Source organism: Erithacus rubecula, assembly GCF_903797595.1.
Source record: "Erithacus rubecula genome assembly, contig: scaffold_96_arrow_ctg1, whole genome shotgun sequence".
Taxonomy (NCBI): Eukaryota; Metazoa; Chordata; class Aves; order Passeriformes; family Muscicapidae; genus Erithacus; species Erithacus rubecula.
In genome coordinates, this window is record NW_027635362.1 from 371,001 (window position 1) to 389,683 (window position 18,683).

Below are 18,683 nucleotides of genomic sequence, written 5' to 3' on the forward strand. Positions count from 1 at the left end.
CTGCCAGGCTCAACACACACAGCTCAGGAATGATGCTGGCTCTGCAGCTCTCTGTGCTCCCAGCTCCTGAGCTGATGCTGTACAATTTGGGGTTTATATTTTTCAGATCCTGTTGTGCTGCTTTAGTGTATAACTCTAAAATCCTGTCAGCTGCTGTTATCCTATTTTATTCTCTCTAGGCCTGAAACTCAAGGACACCTCACTGTCTCAGACCTGGAGGGATGGAAACAAAAGTGAATTGAGGGGAGCAAACTTGGAGAAAATCACTTAATTATCTGAAGCTGTAATTGGACAATTAATCCCTGATACGTAAATGGACTAAATTTATAACTGTGACAAATTTGTGACCATTGTCCATCTTGGGTGAAGCCTCTGGGAGGCTTTTGACAGCCCAAGGTATATTATTGAAGTCTTTAATAAATGCTTGCATTTGTTCTCTTAACTCTGCCCAGCCTCTGTTCCAGGTAGCCATTCCAAGCCACCCATCAGAGTGGCACTGCCAGGGCTGGGATTCACTCCAGTTCCAGAGCAGCACCAAAATCAGCAATTCTGAATGGCAGGGGGTGGGGGTGTCCTTGTAACCTGTTTCAAAATTGCTGCAGAATAGAAGGAATTTGTCCCCAGCAGAGAGGTGACAGGTAAGGACCACAGACCCTGTGAGACAGCAAGAAAAGCTGGCATTTCTTATTGTCCATGACATGGCTCATTAGCAAACTTTAATGACTGGCTTGTTAAATCCAAGTGCAAAGACTAAATCCCATTGTCTCTTTATTGTGACAGTTGCTGATTTTCAAGAGATTTGATTTTGCTATGAAGCATTTTGGTGGCAATTCAGAGGTCTGAATTTGCAGCCTCCATAAGAAAACAAATTTCATATTAAGTTTGCATTGACCAGTAACTGAAGCAGTGCAAAAATACAAACAGTTTTATCTTGCACCTTTGGGAACATAATTCAATTCTACAAGCACATTTACCACTGAATGGAATTTATTTAATTACGTGCTGGAAAAATTGTATCCTATAACAAAACTTTTCTTATCCCCTTGAATATGTCTCATCATATTTAGATTTCAGAATTTCCAAGGGAGGGCTTGTGTCTTTTCTGTTCCCTTAATCCTTTGGATCCTTGCTGTAGGAGGCATCACTGACATCAGTGGAACTCTTCATATAGGCAAAAATTTGTAGGCTTAGGCTGTCTGCCAGCAGAACTCAGTTAAACATGCTGTGTAATCCTTTTTTTATTATTAATGTCACTTTAATATAAACACACATGCTGATGTGTCAGGTGTTAATAGATGTCTTTGTCACAGGCTGTTTTGGCAAATAATACAGCTTAATAGTATTTCACTCTTGTTTATTTTGTTCCCTGTTACTTATTTCATTCTAGATCCAAAGGTGCCTACATCAAACTTCAATATTTGGAGTTTCCAGGCATCTGCCCGTGGGGACACTGAAAGGCACATGTGGATCAGAAAGCCCAGCTCACCTGGCTGGGCTCTGTCCCTGTGGCAGGTGAGCCAGGAGGGGAGGGCACTGTGGGCTGGGTTATATTTCTGTTATGAAAACCTACCTAGAATCAGGCTGGCTCCAGGTCTTGGGGCTGCAAGGGCAGGATATCCATACCCATATCCATACCCATATCCATACCCATACCCATATCCATACCCATATCCATATCCATATCCATACCCATATCCATATCCATATCCATATCCATATCCATATCCATATCCATATCCATCCTACCACAGCATAGGGTTTGGGTCAGCCAGAGCTGGGAGGAGGCTGCAGCTCCCCATCCTCGTTATCTGTGCTCTTGGGAACTCTCTGCCTCCTGAAGTAGCAAAGCCTGAGGCTGGAATGGGCTGTGGGGCCCGAGCTGCTGGGAGGGCAGCAACTGCTCCAGGCTGCAGGGTCATTTCCAGGCTCTGGCACTGCAAATGTTCCTTCTCTCTGATGGCTTTGCAGCAAAAGTCTGAGGTGCACCCACTTCACTGGCAAAGCTCAGGGCTCACTATTAAATCTTTGCTCTGATTCAAATCTCTGATCTAAACACTCTGTGTCCTGTGCTGAGTCACACAGGATGTGTGAGAACAGCCCCAGCTCCTCAGCCCTGTGGAGTGGGAGCCTTGTGATGCTGTGTGACCTTGGAGAAGCTGAGTGACTCAGTAGGGAAAGGAGCACAACACCCTTCACCAGGTCTTGCTTTAGTGCCTGAGTCCCTGGGTGGGTTCCTGTGTGGATGTAGTAAATGTAAATGAGACTGATGCCATTGCAGATTTAATCAGCGTATGCAGCTTGATAACCAAGATGCCCTGGCAAGAGCAAACAAGAGTTCTGACTGAAAGAAGATTGGATCATGTTTGGCTGGTGGGAAATGGGATTTTAGTAAGTAGAAATGTAAAGTTTGTCTGAGTGATGTTTAACCCAATGAATGTAGTAAAACATTACTAGCTTTCCTGAGCTGGTGTATAAGCACTTGTAGTGCTCAGTGGAGCTGGATTCTGATCACCCTTCAGTAGTCCCCATCTCTCACTCAATAATCAATATTCCTACACCTGCATCTCCCCACGGAGATCCTCAGCAGGCATTTGTGCAGCTTGCTCAGGGCTGGGTTTTCCCTCTGCCATGGCAGGGGCAGTTACCAAGCGCTCCACGCGCATTCACAGTTTTCTTCCAGCGAGCATTTCCACTGGTCCAGGAGCAGAAACTGCCGAGCCCACCGGGTCAGCAGAGGGACCTGCCCTGTGCCAGCACGCACCTGAGAGGCCAGGGGAGCCTCAGGAAGGGGCCAGGAGGGGCAGGTTACCTCTGAGCGGCCGAGGCGGTCCAGGTTGGAGATGTCGTAGATGTCGGCCACGGCCGCCGTGTCCACGCCGCCGGTGCCGCGCTTCTGCAGGCGCAGGTTCTCCAGGATCTTGGAGAACCTGGGGTCCTGTTGGGAGAAACAGCCCTGAGCCTGCTGCCTGCCTCTGCTGCACCGAGCACAGACACTGCTGTTGGACCCGGTGGGTCTCTGAGCTCTCCAGAGAGAAAACAGAGTGCAGGGGTTGAATTAAAGCCTTTGGATGCAGTGCCGTATATTAAGCCACTCACACATAAAGCAGACATTTAAGTTAATAAGTTAGTAAGTTTTAGGCTGAGCTGTAATGCTTTCAGTAAGTGAAAGGTTTAGATTTCACAGTAGCAGTATAAGCTCTAGTGAAGGTTAACAAACACACTGGTATCTTCAGTACAGGCTCCAGGCCCACAGCTGTACACAGTGTTAAGACATTATAGAGCTACAGTAAGAACATTGCTTACATTTTTCAGATAGAACAAGATAGGTTCTTAGCAGCTTAGTAGTTGTATACATAACCTGGTGTGCTAAGAAACTAGAATTCTAACAGGTTAAGGAGTGGGGGTCTGAGTTTGCATCTTAGCTTGTTGGAAAAGTCCTATATAAGAATTTGTATTGGGAAGAGTTGGTGCTTTTTAGCCTTTGCCTTTTGCCAGGGCTTCCAGCCATTGGCTTATTGCAGCTGCTTTGCCATTGCTTTGATACTGCTTTGCTATTGCTTGTCTTCCTTTTGAGACTGATGTGCTTTGTGATAAGATGTGCTTTGTAATAAATAACCTTTTTAACTGTTAGCTGCTTTGCTTATTTAGGATAACCCGAGGAAACAGGAGCCAAGATCTCGGAGTAGGAGCCAAGCGCTCCGGAGTTGCTGCTTTGGAGCACCGGAGGTGTGGAATCTCTCAACTGCAGCGCTGCGATGCTTACACAGCATCAGCCAGAGGTGCGGGGTGTTCTCACCGCTCCCATCGCAGCCACCCTCGCTAGGCAGGCTGATTTCCATGACAAGCACGGCCATTTGCGGGTTACAGCCTGCTGGTTTAGCCCTGCGCTCCCCCGGGACCCCATCCTGTTACACACATCCTGGCAGCATTTCCCGCAGGTTCCACAGGCTGTCCCTCCTGCCCTGTGGTTTGTCCCCGTGCCTTGGCACACGGGAGAGCTGGCGTTTGTCACTCGTGTCGCGTTTCCACGCGTACCTTGCTGAGCCGGGGCAGCTTGACGTGGACTCCGGCTCGCAGCCCCGTGCCCAGGTTGGAGGGACAGGTCAGCACGTAGCCCAGGCGCTCGTTCCACATGAACTCCCAGCCCCTCTCCTTGATCAGCCTCTCCACCTGCGGGGCAGCACACAAACAGCGACACAAACAGCTGAATATTCAAATATCTTGTAGGGGGGTACCGGTGGAGCAGCAGGAATTTGCACCCGGGTGCAGTCAGGTCTGGGTGTGACACAAATGTTTGCACTCCTCAGGGACCAGGAGGGTTTCTTCTCATGAGCAGGGTCTTGCAGAGTCTTGGTCATCAGAAAACTCCCTGCCGTGGTGTTTTGGTAAAGCCTTAGCCCACGGAGCTAAATTTTCAAATAAGAGTTGTGGATTTTGCCATTTGTTTGTAACTCATTTATTCTGAGGCAAGTTTGCAGCATGGGATCCCAAAGGACTCAGGGAATACAAAACAAACAGAAGGAGCTGAACCTGAGTTTTGTGCAGTTTTCCAGCTGGTGTCATGAGAACATTTGGCCTCTAAATGCCACACTTCCACTACAAGGAGACAGCACAGCTTGTAGGTAAGACTTCTCATTAGTAGGTCTCTGACCAGAACTGACAAGAGAGTGAAATAATTACCTGTAGGAAAGTCACAAGGCTGTATTGCCCTTTGAATAACCTGGCACTCTGTTCACTCATCTATTCAGTATATTCAATATATTCTATACAATTTCAGTTCTATTACTATTATTATTTTTATAATTAGTCAGTTTTCTGAGGAGAACTGGATACATGAACCAGCTCATGCTGACAAGATTCCTACAAATGTAGCTGAATCCTTCAGGTCTGAAGAAGGATACGGAATAAATTATTCTGCTAAGATAATTTCTGTATTTTGTGAGGATAACACAACTGATGGTGGGAAGCTAGACCTGATTTTCTGCCCCAGACACCTGCTGAGGGCACAGCTCCCAAAGCTACTCCACCACTTTGCATGTCCACAGGTTGGCATGAGCTCAGTTCAACAGCAGAGGCTGTGAGCTGTGTCACCTGGGCCACCAGGAAACCCACCCTGAAACTCTCAATGACTACTTTGATGCCAACAGAGCATAAATCTCTTTTTCTGTGCCCCAAAACCCACTGCAAACCCTAACCCAAACCACTCCAGGGTTTCTGGGGATTACCTGTGGGACACAGTAAAGGTCTATTTCTCTGATAAATCAACGTGGTTTTTGTGCCAGAACAGGTCAGAGGGCTGGACTGGGCACAAACCCAACCTGAGTCACACCTGGGCTGTCTGGACAAAACTGTTTTAACCCACACCCTGTCCCAGAAATCCTTTCTTACAATTATGATTTTCTAAATAATACCCAGGAGCCCTGACTATCAGTTCTTAGTATTTTAATCACAAATCCCCATATCACCCCAAAACAGTGGGTCCTAAACCCTGAGCACAGCCTGAGCAGCCTCCACTCTGCTCCCAGCCTCAGAAATGAGAACCAGGGGTGACAGCAGTGAGCAAACAGGAATAGTGAGGAATAACAGACCCCTTGAGACACTACCTCCTTTAATCCACGGCAGAATCTCTCAAAGACACGTTTCATGTTGCCACCCTTCTCCATGGAGATCACCCTGGTGTGGTCCTCTTCATTAATCCAAATGAGAAATGTCTTCTCATTGTTGTGCCTAGTCAAGAGGGGAGGAAAAAAATCAATAGCTGTAAAAAGGCAAGCCCTGGGAAATAATCCTCAGCAGCCTTAGTTTTAAAAATCCCTAAAATCTTTAGTTTTATCACAGTCTTTCCAAGCAACAGAGGTGTTAGTAGAAGTGTTTTCTGGAGCTGGTTCCACCACTGGATCCCTCGTGCCTGGGGCATTCCAGGGTATATTGGGCAGAGTTTTCTGGTGGTGCTGGGCAAGGAAAACGTGTGGTGCTCCCTCAGGAGCACAGCTGGGATGCAGCCAAGGGAGAAGCCAAGCTCTTCACCCTCTGTGCTCAGGGAAGGGTTCTGTTGCTCTCAGGAAACCCAAATATCCACGTGCTGCCAGGAGCCAAGCAACGTGTGCTGACTTAATTTTGTTCTGCCCTACCTCAAACCCCAGCAGCACTGGGTGTCTGCATCCCTCAAGAGATATATCTGGGATATTTCTGCTCTGCCAGAAAGGACAGAACCCCTGGAAACACTCCAGCAGCCAGGGCTGCCTTTGTGAAGTGCTGGGTCACTTTTCCTGCCTTTTCCTCTGCTTGGCCAGTCTCCTACAGCATGTAGAGGGTGATGGATGGGATCACACCCATTTGTGCCAGCAGTGAAATATCACCAGGCTGAAGACATGGAAGTGAAAGTTCAAGATCACTGAGAGCCCGACTTCCAGCTGGTCTTTTGCTGTGTCTGCTTGTTCCTCCTGCAGTTGGAGCTGCCAGTGCAATGCTGAGCAGGTGCAAACATCCTGTGCCCTGGCACTGGGGTCAGGCCACTCCAGACACCTCCTGCTCAGCCCCCAAGTGCTGAGGCAGGGCTTTATAAATAGTCTGAGTTTGGCCTAACTCACCTCCCCTGTTTAGTTAAACAAGCGTCCCCATTGCCTTCAGGACCCTGCACTTAAACTGTGCCATTGCTGGCAGTGCTGCTGCTGGAGATGGTCCTGCAGCTCATAGGATCAAAGTCACCAAAAGCAAAATTATTAACACAATGTGCACACTTTTTGACAACAACTTTTGCAAGAGAAAGGCAGATTTTCAATATGTGGTTTACAGAAGTACTTTCCAATCACACTAATTTTTTTTTTTTCATTCTCCCTGATGTTTCAATGAAAAAGAAGCCAACACCCAGGTCAGTTTTATTCAGGAAATCCCTGGATAATAAATATGTTGTTGGTAATTTTGTTTTTAGAGACAATGAATGAGGTACTTCAGGCTTTATCCTTTTCCTTTTCCTCAGACTTTGATGGAGACCAAAGAGTCTGCACAATGTGGAACCTAACAGGATTGTTGAAACGAAAAAATCCTCACAGTCTTCCATCAGGCCACTGGGTTTCAAGGATGGTGAGGTCTCACACTATGCCTCAGAATGCTTTTTGCCTGTTTTTTTTAGCATTAGAGCTCCTGGCAATGCCAGGAGGATGGATGCAGATGCACTGCACAGCTTCCCCCATCCTCTGCTGTTGGTTTGGGCACTCATCTCTGAGTTTGGGCACTGGTTTTACCCATTTATATCCACAGCAGATATTATATTTGGGCCCAATATCAAATGTGCTGTGACAGAACCAGACCTAGAGCGAACCAGACCTAGAGCAGAGCAGGAAATTCAATTTCCCACCCAGCTCATTTGAAGAGAAGCATTTCTTTCATCCCCAGGCACTAAAACATTTCTCTTTTTAGAGCAAACTGGGCATGCTGTGAGTGTGGGGGCAGGGTTGGTGCAGGGTTAGAGGAGCAGGGAGCTGTAGGATGATCCTGGGGCAGGGCTGGTGCAGGGTTAGAGGAGCAGGGAGCTGTAGGATGATCCTGGGGCAGGGTTGGTGCAGGGTTAGAGGAGCAGGGAGCTGTAGGATGATCCTGGGGCAGGGCTGGTGCAGGGTTAGAGGAGCAGGGAGCTGTAGGATGATCCTGGGGCAGGGTTGGTGCAGGGTTAGAGGGGCAGGGAGCTGTAGGATGATCCTGGGGCAGGGTTGGTGCAGGGTTAGAGGGGCAGGGAGCTGTAGGATGATCTTGGGGCAGGGTTGGTGCAGGGTTAGAGGGGCAGGGAGCTGTAGGATGATCCTGGGGCACGGTTGGTGCAGGGTTGGAGGAGCAGGGAGCTGTAGGATGATCCTGGGGCAGGTCAGGGAGCTGTAGGATGATCTTGGGGCAGGGTTGGTGCAGGGTTAGAGGGGCAGGGAGCTGTAGGATGATCCTGGGGCAGGTCAGGGAGCTGTAGGATGATCTTGGGGCAGGGTTGGTGCAGGGTTAGAGGGGCAGGGAGCTGTAGGATGATCCTGGGGCAGGGTTGGTGCAGGGTTAGAGGAGCAGGGAGCTGTAGGATGATCCTGGGGCAGGGTTGGTGCAGGGTTGGAGGAGCAGGGAGCTGTAGGATGATCCTGGGGCAGGTCAGGGAGCTGTAGGATGATCTTGGGGCAGGGTTGGTGCAGGGTTAGAGGGGCAGGGAGCTGTAGGATGATCCTGGGGCAGGTCAGGGAGCTGTAGGATGATCTTGGGGCAGGGTTGGTGCAGGGTTAGAGGGGCAGGGAGCTGTAGGATGATCCTGGGGCAGGGTTGGTGCAGGGTTAGAGGAGCAGGGAGCTGTAGGATGATCTTGGGGCAGGGTTGGTCCAGGGTTGGAGGAGCAGGGAGCTGTAGGATGATCTTGGGGCAGGGTTGGAGGAGCAGGGAGCTGTAGGATGATCTTGGGGCAGGGTTGGTCCAGGGTTGGAAGAGCAGGGAGCTGTAGGATGATCTTGGGGCAGGGTTGGTGCAGGGTTAGAGGGGCAGGGAGCTGTAGGATGATCCTGGGGCAGGGTTGGTGCAGGGTTAGAGGAGCAGGGAGCTGTAGGATGATCTTGGGGCAGGGTTGGTGCAGGGTTAGAGGAGCAGGGAGCTGTAGGATGATCCTGGGGCAGGGTTGGTGCAGGGTTAGAGGGGCAGGGAGCTGTAGGATGATCCTGGGGCAGGTCAGGGAGCTGTAGGATGATCCTGGGGCAGGGTTGGTGCAGGGTTGGAGGAGCAGGGAGCTGTAGGATGATCTTGGGGCAGGGTTGGTGCAGGGTTAGAGGGGCAGGGAGCTGTAGGATGATCCTGGGGCAGGGTTGGTGCAGGGTTAGAGGGGCAGGGAGCTGTAGGATGATCCTGGGGCAGGGCTGGTGCAGGGTTGGAGGGGCAGGGAGCTGTAGGATGATCCTGGGGCAGGGCTGGGAGCTGTAGGATGATCCTGGAGCAGGGTTTGTGCAGGGTTAGAGGAGCAGGGAGCTGTAGGATGATCCTGGGGCAGGTCACACACGTACCAGATGCCTCTGGCGTCGGGCCAGTCACGGGCCATCCCAGCACATGTCAGCAAGGGGGACACTGGCTTGTCAAAGAGAAAGTGATCCTGGGCACCCCGCAGGGCCAGAGGCAGACAGAGACACACAGGAAACAAAACAGAGCTCCAGTTTATCCAGGAGGCACTGCCAGGCTGCCCAGAGCACTGTTTGTGAAGGCAGTGGGAGCACAAGAAAATCACTCAGCCTCGCTCCTTCTCCTGCCAACTAAAATCTCTCTACCCAGGTGATTTTCTTAAGTCTTGCAGGTGCTCACTGACACCTTTTTCCACAAACTTTTTTTTTCCCAAATGTAGGGAGGGATGGGAGGTGGGGCCTAAATCCACATGGGCACACCAAAGGATGGTTTGGAGGACCTGGCTCCAGACATCTTCTCAGCATTCAGACACATCTCAGCACAGGAGAGGAAAATTGGTTATTAAAGATTAAAAAAAATTTTAAAAAAACGAAAAATAAAACAATAAAAAGTGCTAATTCTGAAAAGGTATGATTCTCCAGCATGGGATTTAGATATTATTGTGAGCATGAGCTCAAGGAAGGAATTAAATCAGTGCTAATCTCAACCTTTTGGAATCTCAGGCTTGTTATGTTCCTTGACAGAAAACTCAGCACTTGCTGTGCCACCAATTTGCCCCATGATTAATAGTTTAGATTTTTCAAAATTAATTGTTTTGGGTTTTTTTTTCCCCCCCAAATATTTGATTTCCTTAAGTTTTTTGTGTGCTAGAAACCTGATATTTCTTAGTTCCTTGAATGCCGCCATATCAAATATTGGGATTTTTTTTGCTGGCAATGTTGTTGGTTTTATTCTGTTTTTGGGGTTTTTTTTATACCTAGAGCTTAACAAGAAATAGAGGCAATCAATCCAGAAGGCATATGATGTGGCAGACACATTGATGTGCTTTACTTCCTTTTTTCCCTTAATGAATAATGTAATAATTATGGTTATATTCTTCATTTAACTTAGGATTTCATCTTTGAATCCTTTGTGATGGACATAGTGCAGGCTGAACTCCAACCATGCAGGAAGAAAAGGTGCAGAGTTCTTCAAAGGGACACAAAATTTCCTTCCTCAGCTTGCTCCAATCAGAACAAAAATTCCCCTTTTTGCAAGAAAAGAGCTGCTAGTTTTCCTCACTATCATATGGCCTGAATCTGCAAAACACCAAATGCCTTCTGTGCTGAGTGCAACTCAAGTAGCACTGATTTGTCTCACTGAAATAAACTTTGATCTTGCAGAGCTCAAATGGTGCCTTTTGGAAGCTGGCAGGAATCCTGATCTCACAGAGGTGCCAGCTCCTGGAGGGTGTGAGGTAGGGAATGGATCTCAGGCTGCTACACCAATGTCTGAGCTCTGTAAATCTGCATTATCAATCACGAAAACAAACAAAATTAGATAATCTGCTCAATCAGTGAAGCCTTATTCCACTTCCCACCGGATTTAGCCTTAAACCATGAAGGAATTTCACTTTCCACTCTGGTGTTTCAACCTCTGCTTCCTGAGGAGCTGCCTTCTGCTGGGAATAAAACCCGTGATCGGTCACCAACATCTTGTCAATAAAAAATATTACCAGGGACATTCAATTAAAAAAGTTACTGACCTTACATAAATTCTTAACTGCTGGTTAATCCAGACACCTGTTTGCAGGGTTATAAATAGTTACCTTACTGCATCAGCTCCCCTTTGGTTGATGTTATGGAATAATGTGCCATGAATATAGCTAAGAGGGTACAGCCATTCCTTTGGACACTTAAAATGCACATTTCAAGCTTTGTTTGACATGTCACATGCTGTGACAAAATCCATGATGAAAATCCTTGTGTTTCCATCTGTGTGACAATGAAAACTCTTGTTATGGGCCAGATCCTTCAATTCCTTAAACACAACGAATTCACCTGGGTGCGATAAGCTACGGCCACTCTTGGGAAATTAGAATTAGTGTAGTGTCCACTTATGGAATTGCAGCCAAATTTTGGGAAATTAGCATTAGTGTAATTCTGTAGAGAAATCACAAAGCCCACTCCCACCCCCACAGCATGGGATGCAGATAGGATGTAATAGCTATTTAGTGTAATACTTTTAGTTAGAATGGTTAGTAATATAGAAAGTATCAGTGTTTCTGTCTAATATATAAAATATCAACCTTTCAGTTTAATATAGAAAGTGACAGTCTTTCAGCATAATATAGAAAATATCAATGTTTCAGTCTAATATAGAAAGTGTCAGTCTTTCTAGGACTAGTAAATGAGCAAGGAAAGGGGCTGAATTTATCCCTTCACTGGTCCAAAGAGGCAGCAGCAGCCGCATGAGCTTGATGTGACTTTGCTCTCTGGAGTACAAATAAATATAAATAAAAACAAATATGTAAATAAATATATAAATAGATAGAAATATATAAAATATATATAAATATATATAAAAATATATATTTATATATATAAATAGAAAAACATATAAATATATAAATATAATAAATATATAAAAATATATGTAAATAAAAATAAAAATAAAAATAAATTAAAATAGAAATAAAATATAAAAAATAAAAAAAATTAAAACAAAAATAAGAATAAAAATAAAAATAAAAATATAAATAAAAATAGAAATAAAAACAAAAACAAAAAGAAGAATAAAAATAAAAATAAAAGTAACAATAAAAATAAAAATAAAAAATAAAAATAAAAATAGAAATAAAAAAATAAAAATAGAAATAAAAAATATAGAAATAAAAAAATAAAAATAAAAACTAAAATAAAAATAAAAACTAAATTAAAAATAGAAATAATAATAAAAATAAAAATTAAAAATAAAATTTAAATTAAATTTAAAAAGAAATAAAATCCACGTTTGAGCCCTGCGGGGTGATGCACCTAGCAGACAGACAGACCGTGGGCTCTCGCCATCCCGTCACAAACACAGGTTAGTGGTGCGGTTATCCCCGCGGGCAAGCGGGGCTGGGGGGACTCACGTCGATGAGCTGCTGCTGCTCCCGCTCGGTCATGTTGGTGAGGCTGTAGTACTTGCCGGACAGGTCTCCGCGCAGGCCGGACAGCGCGGTGACCACCACGCTCTCCACCTCCCTGCGCTCGGCGCGGGAGCAGGCGGGCGGCAGGCTGAGCCCGCGGATGCTGCGCCCCGTGCGCACCCGCGACGACAGCACGTAGCGCTCGTCGAACTGCCCGTGGGTGATCTGCGGGGAGCGCGGCTCAGGGCGGCTGCGGCGGCACCCCGGCACCCCGCCGGGACCCCTGGGGGCACCACTCACGCCTGAAGGCTTAGCTTTCCTATTGTCCTATTGTCCTATTTCCCTATTTTCCTATTTCCCTATTTCCCTATTTTCCTATTTCCCTATTTCCCTATTTTCCTAATTTTCCTATTTCCCTATTTTCCTATTTTCCTATTTCCCTGTTTTCCTATTTTCCTATTTCCCTATTTTCCAAATTTTCCTATTTCCCTATTTTCCTATTTCCCTATTTTCCTAATTTCCCTATTTTCCTAATTTTCCTATTTCCCTGTTTTCCTATTTCCCTAGTTTCCTATTTTCCTATTTCCCTATTTCCCTATTTTCCTAACTTTCCTATTTTCCTATTTCCCTATTTTTCTATTTCCCTATTTTCCTAATTTTCCTATTTTCCTATTTCCCTATTTTCCTCATTTTCCTATTTTTCCTATTTCCCTATTTTCCTATTTCCCTATTTTCCTATTTTCCTAGTTTTCCTATTTTCCTATTTCCCTATTTTACTATTTTTCCTATTTATTTTCCCATTTTCCAGACTCTGCACTGCAATGGTGTGTAAATCTGAACTCCATACAGTGTCACAAGTTCTCCCCCAGCTCAGGCACACAAACAATCCTTTCCCAGCCCAGAACCAAGGACACGCTGCAGCTCCAGCCCCAAAAAGTGCAAACAGAGAATTGAGGAGAGAATCTGGGAGGGTGGGACTGCAGAGCCTGGAGCTGCAACTGGACAATGAACCCCAATGTGCAAATGGAACAAAACTGATAAAAGTGTGAAAATTGTGACTCAGAGTCCTTTTTGGGTTTGCTCTTGCACTGCCCAAGGTGAATCCTTTAAAGGTTTTTGATAAATCCCCGCTTTATTCCTTTAACTCTGTCCAGCCTCTGCTCCAGGGACTCTCCCAAGGCATCACCAGGAGTTGCTGTTGTGAAAAACAACTTTCCCTGGTTGAACAAACATGTTGGAGTAACCAGCTCCTCCCTCATGGCCCCCAAATATGAAGGAGTCCACAAAGATTTTGGGAAAGATGGATATGGGCAGAGGCAGAGGGCAAGGTAAGGAAGATCTTTGGAAGAGGAAACATTCAAAATGAGCTAAACAACCACACTGTAGCTGACTATGAAATACTGAGCTGCATGTAAGGTTTGATCAGGTGTATGTGGGGGGACTGGATTAAACTCCTGCTTTCACTCTGTGGCTTAAGCCCATGTCAGTCTGAGGAGCTGCAGCCCAGGGAATTCCATACACACCAACAAGTGTCTCCATCAGGTACATCTGTACAAAGCACTGTAGTGTGGGGGATGAAGAGGAGGGGCAGATGTGTGCATGGCCATCATGGGGACAGAGAGGGACACTGCTGTGAGCAGGGAGCTGCACTGGAAGGACACAGCTCCCTGGGAAGGCAGGCAGGGGACTGAGGAGGGGCTGTCACCCTTCAAAGTGCTATCAGGTGAGTGCAAGGTCACTAACTGGACTGCAGGAGAGCACACCTCAGCCTCTCCAGGAACCTGCTTGGCCAATCACCATGGGATAAACCCCTGGAGGGAGCAGGGGCTCAAGGATGCTGGGTATCATTCATGGATCAACTCCTCCAAACTCAGGAGTGATGCATCCCAAGAAACAGGGCATCACAAAAAACATCAGGAGGCCTGTGTGGATGACAAGGAGCTCCTGAAGAAGCTCAGACACAAAAAGGAACTCTACAGAGGGTGAAAGCAAGGCCAGGCATCCTGGGATGTACAGAGCAGCTGAGGCTGCCCTGGATCCCTGCAGAGCCCAGGACAGGTTGGGCACTGGGCTTGGAGCACCTGGGACAGTGGGAGGGGTCCCTGCCATGGATGGGGTGCAATGAGACGGGCTTTGAGGTCCCTTCCAACCCCACCATTTTCTGATGAGCCTATGATTTGTAAGCTCATGAACAGACCCACAGTGCCCAGTGAGACTGTGTCCCAAATGTTTGGTGCAGCTGGGACTGATTCCCTGCTGAGAACAAGGGATGCAGCTGGCAGGGCCATGACTGGTGCCCCATTTTCCTTAACCATAAAACTGGGTCTTCAGAGCTGGCTCAAGAAAAATGGAAGCCCTGTTGCATACAGCATCATCATTGGAATGGGCAGCTGAAAGCCTTTTTGTCAGTTTTATCTCAGTCCTACCTTGGATGCATCCAGGTCCGTGTGATGCTTCATTGTCCGTGGGTCGTAGCCATTGTGTCTGTTTTTAATGACAGGGTCAAAAATCTCAGCAAACACCTGTGGGGTGAAGAGAATCTAGAGAGAATCTGCAGCATCACAGAAACAGAAACAGAAACAGAAACAGAAACAGAAACAGAAACAGAAACAGAAACAAACAGAAACACATCCTCACAACAGCTCCAGGCAGAATTCCTGTCACCACAGACAGGAACCAGACAACCAGGCTGGGGTTTGGGGTGTGAACACCTTTTCCATAAATTTGGTTTAGTTGCAGGAAGGAGGGCAGCTGCTGCCCAGCAGGCTTTTTTTATTTTATTGCCTTCAGCTGGAGCAGAGGGGGCACCTGTGGTGATACCACATATTTCTGCTTTTCCTAAAAGCAGGGGAAACACCAGCCTGCCCCAGTGCACCCCATGGGACACAACTTGTCTTAGGAACCTTCCTCATCTGATGGGAACGACCCCACTGTTGGGGTGTGTGGAACAGAGGCCTCTCTGAATTCCTCAGAGAGCAGGAATTAAAACCTTTGGATGGAGTAAAGTATATTGAACCACTCATACATGAAATAGAGATATGAGCTTAAGTTCTAAATAAGTGAGTAAGTTTAAGTCAATAAGGATATGTTTTAAATGCCTTAAAAAGCAAAAGCCTTAGAATCTAGTGTAAAAACAGATTTCAAAAACAAGCTGCTGTGAGAGCTCAAAAACATAGTGCTAGACATAATAAAAATATAGTAGGAATATTGCTTACTTTTACAGATAGAACAGATAAGCTATATGCACAGATCATATGTAAACATAGGTATTATTGAACTAGAATTCTAATAGATTTAGAATAAATGCTCCAGATTTTTGTTTGTAGTTCATTGGGTAATTTGTAAATAAGAATCCATGTACTGGAGTGAGCTCCCTTGCTCTCTCTTACTCTACCATCATCATCATCATCATCACTACCCCAGGAAGAAGACAAATTAAAAAACAAAAAAAGAAAAGACTAGGGAGCATCTGCATTTGCTCAGGACTCTATACATGGCTGAAACTTTTGCTTCCATTTGGGACTGTGTCAGAAACTTTTAACACAGACTTTGTAGCTCTTTGACACGGATGTGCATTTACGATAAACAACTTTACAGCAATCAGCGACTGCTCAGCTCTTTGGAGACCTAAACCCAAAGCAATCCCCACACACCATGATGTCATTGGATACAGCTGGGAACCAGGGAAAAAACGGCCCTGAAGCAGTGGGTTTTTCAGCCTGCACAAGGACAAACAATTATAACAATGATTATGCACCTGCAGGGTGTGTGAGAGCCCTGAGTGTCTTGTGCTGTTTTGCACAAAGCATGTTTTCAAAGAGGTGTTGCCTTCTTGGACCAATGAGCCTTTTCTGTTTTGTTTTGCATGTCCTACCCTATATAAGTGTGGTGTTTCTTTAAATAAAGCTCTCTTTTGTATCTCCATTACATGAGGAACTACGTTGCATTATCTTTTTCTGTGGCCATTACAGGCCCAGGGAGAATTTTCCAGTCTGGCTTTCTCAGGCTCATCTAGGATTTTTCCCAAGCTAGAGGCCTTTTCTCTACTGCAAACACAAGAGGAAGAATTATAACAAAGATAAACACCTGCTGTATCCGTGAGAAGCCTGGGATGAGAGGTGTCTCCCTCTCTGACCTATGAACTGTCTGTATTTTGTTTTTCACGAACTGTCTTATTTAAAGCCATGGCTTCCTCCAATAAACTGCTCTTCCTTGTACCATGAGAGAGTGCCATGTTACTGTGTCCTTTCACCACTTGGTGACCCTGACACGTAACGTTTGGAGGTTCCACTGAGACCAAGATTTGGAGGTTTCACCGAGATCAAGATTCGGAGGTTCCACCAACACCAACACTTTCCGCCGCTCGCCTGCAGCCAAAAACGTGACGCCACGAGCGGGGTGGAACGCCCTTACCTCGTAGGACTCCTCGTCCCCAGCCACCATGCCCACAGTCTTGATGAAGGGGTGCCCGGGGTTGTCCACGCCGGTCTGGATGCACTGGTCCAGGGTGTAGCCGTTGGGGGTCATCTTGTCGCGCAGCCGTGAGTAGATGGCCGGGGTCAGGCACTCGGCCATGCAGTTGTTGTGCTTGCGCAGGTCGGGGTAGTCAGCACTGCAGGGTGAGCCATGGGTGAGCCCTGGCAGCACTCGGGGTGCTGAGTGAGGCTGGAGCCTGGCTGCTCTGGGTTTGTGTGCTGTGGGGTGTTTTTTGGGAGGGAAGGGAGGCTCTGGCTGGCACACCCCGCGTGGCTCTGCGCTTTGTGCGGAGGTGTGAGAGGGCACTGAGCCCCATCTCAGACAGGCAGCAAAGAGCACTGGTTTGTTCAGTCAGATAGATTTCTGAAATTTAGATGAAGAGGGGCTCTGCGGTTTGCAGCCCCGGGTGCTCTTACAGCTCCCTGGTAAGAGGAATGTCAGATTTGTCTTTATAAATGAGCTGTGGGTCTGCTCATAGATGAAACCAGCACTGAGAGATAAATGAAACAAAGGGATGGATTCCACTGATTGATGAATGGGAAAAGATATTTGCCTTTACAAACAAACTGTAGGTTCACTGATAAATGAAATTGGATATTGGAAAATGAAAGAAGCAATGGGGGAAAACTATGAATCCTATAAAAATTAAAAATTAAGAGGGAGGGTTATAAATTAGAGGGGAATCTCAGGTGTCAGGTGTTTGGGCAGTCTGTGCCTCTCAGGTGCCTCAACCCACAGGGAAAGAGAGAGGGAAATTGGGACAAAAGGAGGCTGCAGCCTCCAAAAATCTGAGAGATCCCAGGGGAATGGCCTTTATTGGAATAAAGCAAAAGGACTCCTCTGTCTCCTTTCTGCACATAAGCCTCTGGTGTCTGTGCATTGATTTTCCTGACAGTGGGCATCAGAGGGACTGTGTGACCTGCCAGCTGGGCAGTGCTTTGTCTGAAACACCAGGGCCTGGCTTAATGGCATCACTATTTGCAGAAAGCAGCCAGGGAAAATAAAGATGTTGGCCTTTAGCAAGGGATTTTTCAAGTCTGTCAGTCCTCAGCTATTGTGTACTAGTAGTGCTTGCTTTATGTACAGATATGCTATTTCTCTAACAATATATTTTAGCTGAGATTGTGTAAATCAAATAATAGAAGGAATCTGTCAGAGCCTGGCCCACATTACCTTTGGCAAAGTCAATCTACAGAGAAAAAGGTGTTTAATTAATTTGTAACCATCAGTCAGCCAATTTGTGACAGAATTAGGAGTATTTCCAGCACAGCAGTAACACAGGAGATTATTACTGCTTGCATGGAGAAAATACTTTCCCATTTCCCTGCAGAGCCCATTCAAGCAGCAGGTCCAATAGGTGGATTTGCAAAGCTGTTGGTCCGTGGTGAGTTAAATATAAAGATACAGTAATAATCCTGAGGCATTTATTGGGCTTGTTATCATTCAGCAGTGTTGGGTTTGGTTGGTTTGGAGGCATTTTTTGAGAGGTGATATTATCCCAACAATGCCTTAGGATTTCACCTTCCGTATTTTTCAAATCCTGTACTGCTTTAGTGTATAACTCTCAACTCCAGAAAGAGTGTTAGTTACTGTTTTCACATCTTGGTCAGACAAAACAATTCCTCTGAAAATCTAGGACACACCACAGCCTCAGATTCCAAAAAGTATAAACAAAAGTTGTGGACACTGCTGAAGGCTCTAGTTGGGATTTTCCCCAAGCTATTATCTTTCTCAGCTCCAGCTCAGATCTTCCTCAGGCTGGAGACTTTTCTCAGAGACAAACAAAAGAAAAGAAATTAATAACATAAACTAACACCTGTTTTTAATCCCAGAGCCATACGTGTGCTACGTAATGTTTTACAAAAAGGTGTTGCCTTCTTAAAACAATAATCCTTTCCTGTTCTGCATTGCACGATCTATCCTATATAAGTGCAGTAGCCTTTCTTTAAACTGCCTCTTCTTAGTGCTTTAGAAGTGATTGTGTGTGTGTGTGTTGCTGTATTATTGCTAATGAAACAATGCCAAGAAGTGAGCTGGGGGGAGCAAACTGGGGGTAAAAAAACCCAAAAAACCTGAAGCTGTAATTGAGGAGGATTAACACCTGACACGTAAACGGACCAAACTTATAACTGTGTGAAAAGCTGGTGACCACCTCGGGTGTGGGCTCTGGGAGGTTTTGGCAGCCCGC

At 46.2% G+C, this 18,683-nt stretch overlaps 1 protein-coding gene across 2 annotated transcripts in view; it reads right to left on the minus strand.

Annotated features, from left to right (window-relative positions):
* Positions 1-18,683, minus strand: part of CKMT2 (creatine kinase, mitochondrial 2) — a 100,566-nt gene that overhangs the window by 2,609 nt on the left and 79,274 nt on the right. For both annotated transcript variants that reach the window (XM_079333337.1, XM_079333336.1), the window contains exons 3-9: positions 16,433-16,631; positions 14,446-14,541; positions 12,023-12,244; positions 9,018-9,103; positions 5,604-5,727; positions 4,036-4,170; positions 2,810-2,935 (exon numbers count right to left, since the gene is read on the minus strand). In XM_079333337.1, coding sequence (XP_079189463.1) covers positions 2,810-2,935; positions 4,036-4,170; positions 5,604-5,727; positions 9,018-9,103; positions 12,023-12,244; positions 14,446-14,541; positions 16,433-16,631 — 988 coding nt within the window. The remainder of the gene's footprint in view (positions 1-2,809; positions 2,936-4,035; positions 4,171-5,603; positions 5,728-9,017; positions 9,104-12,022; positions 12,245-14,445; positions 14,542-16,432; positions 16,632-18,683) is intronic.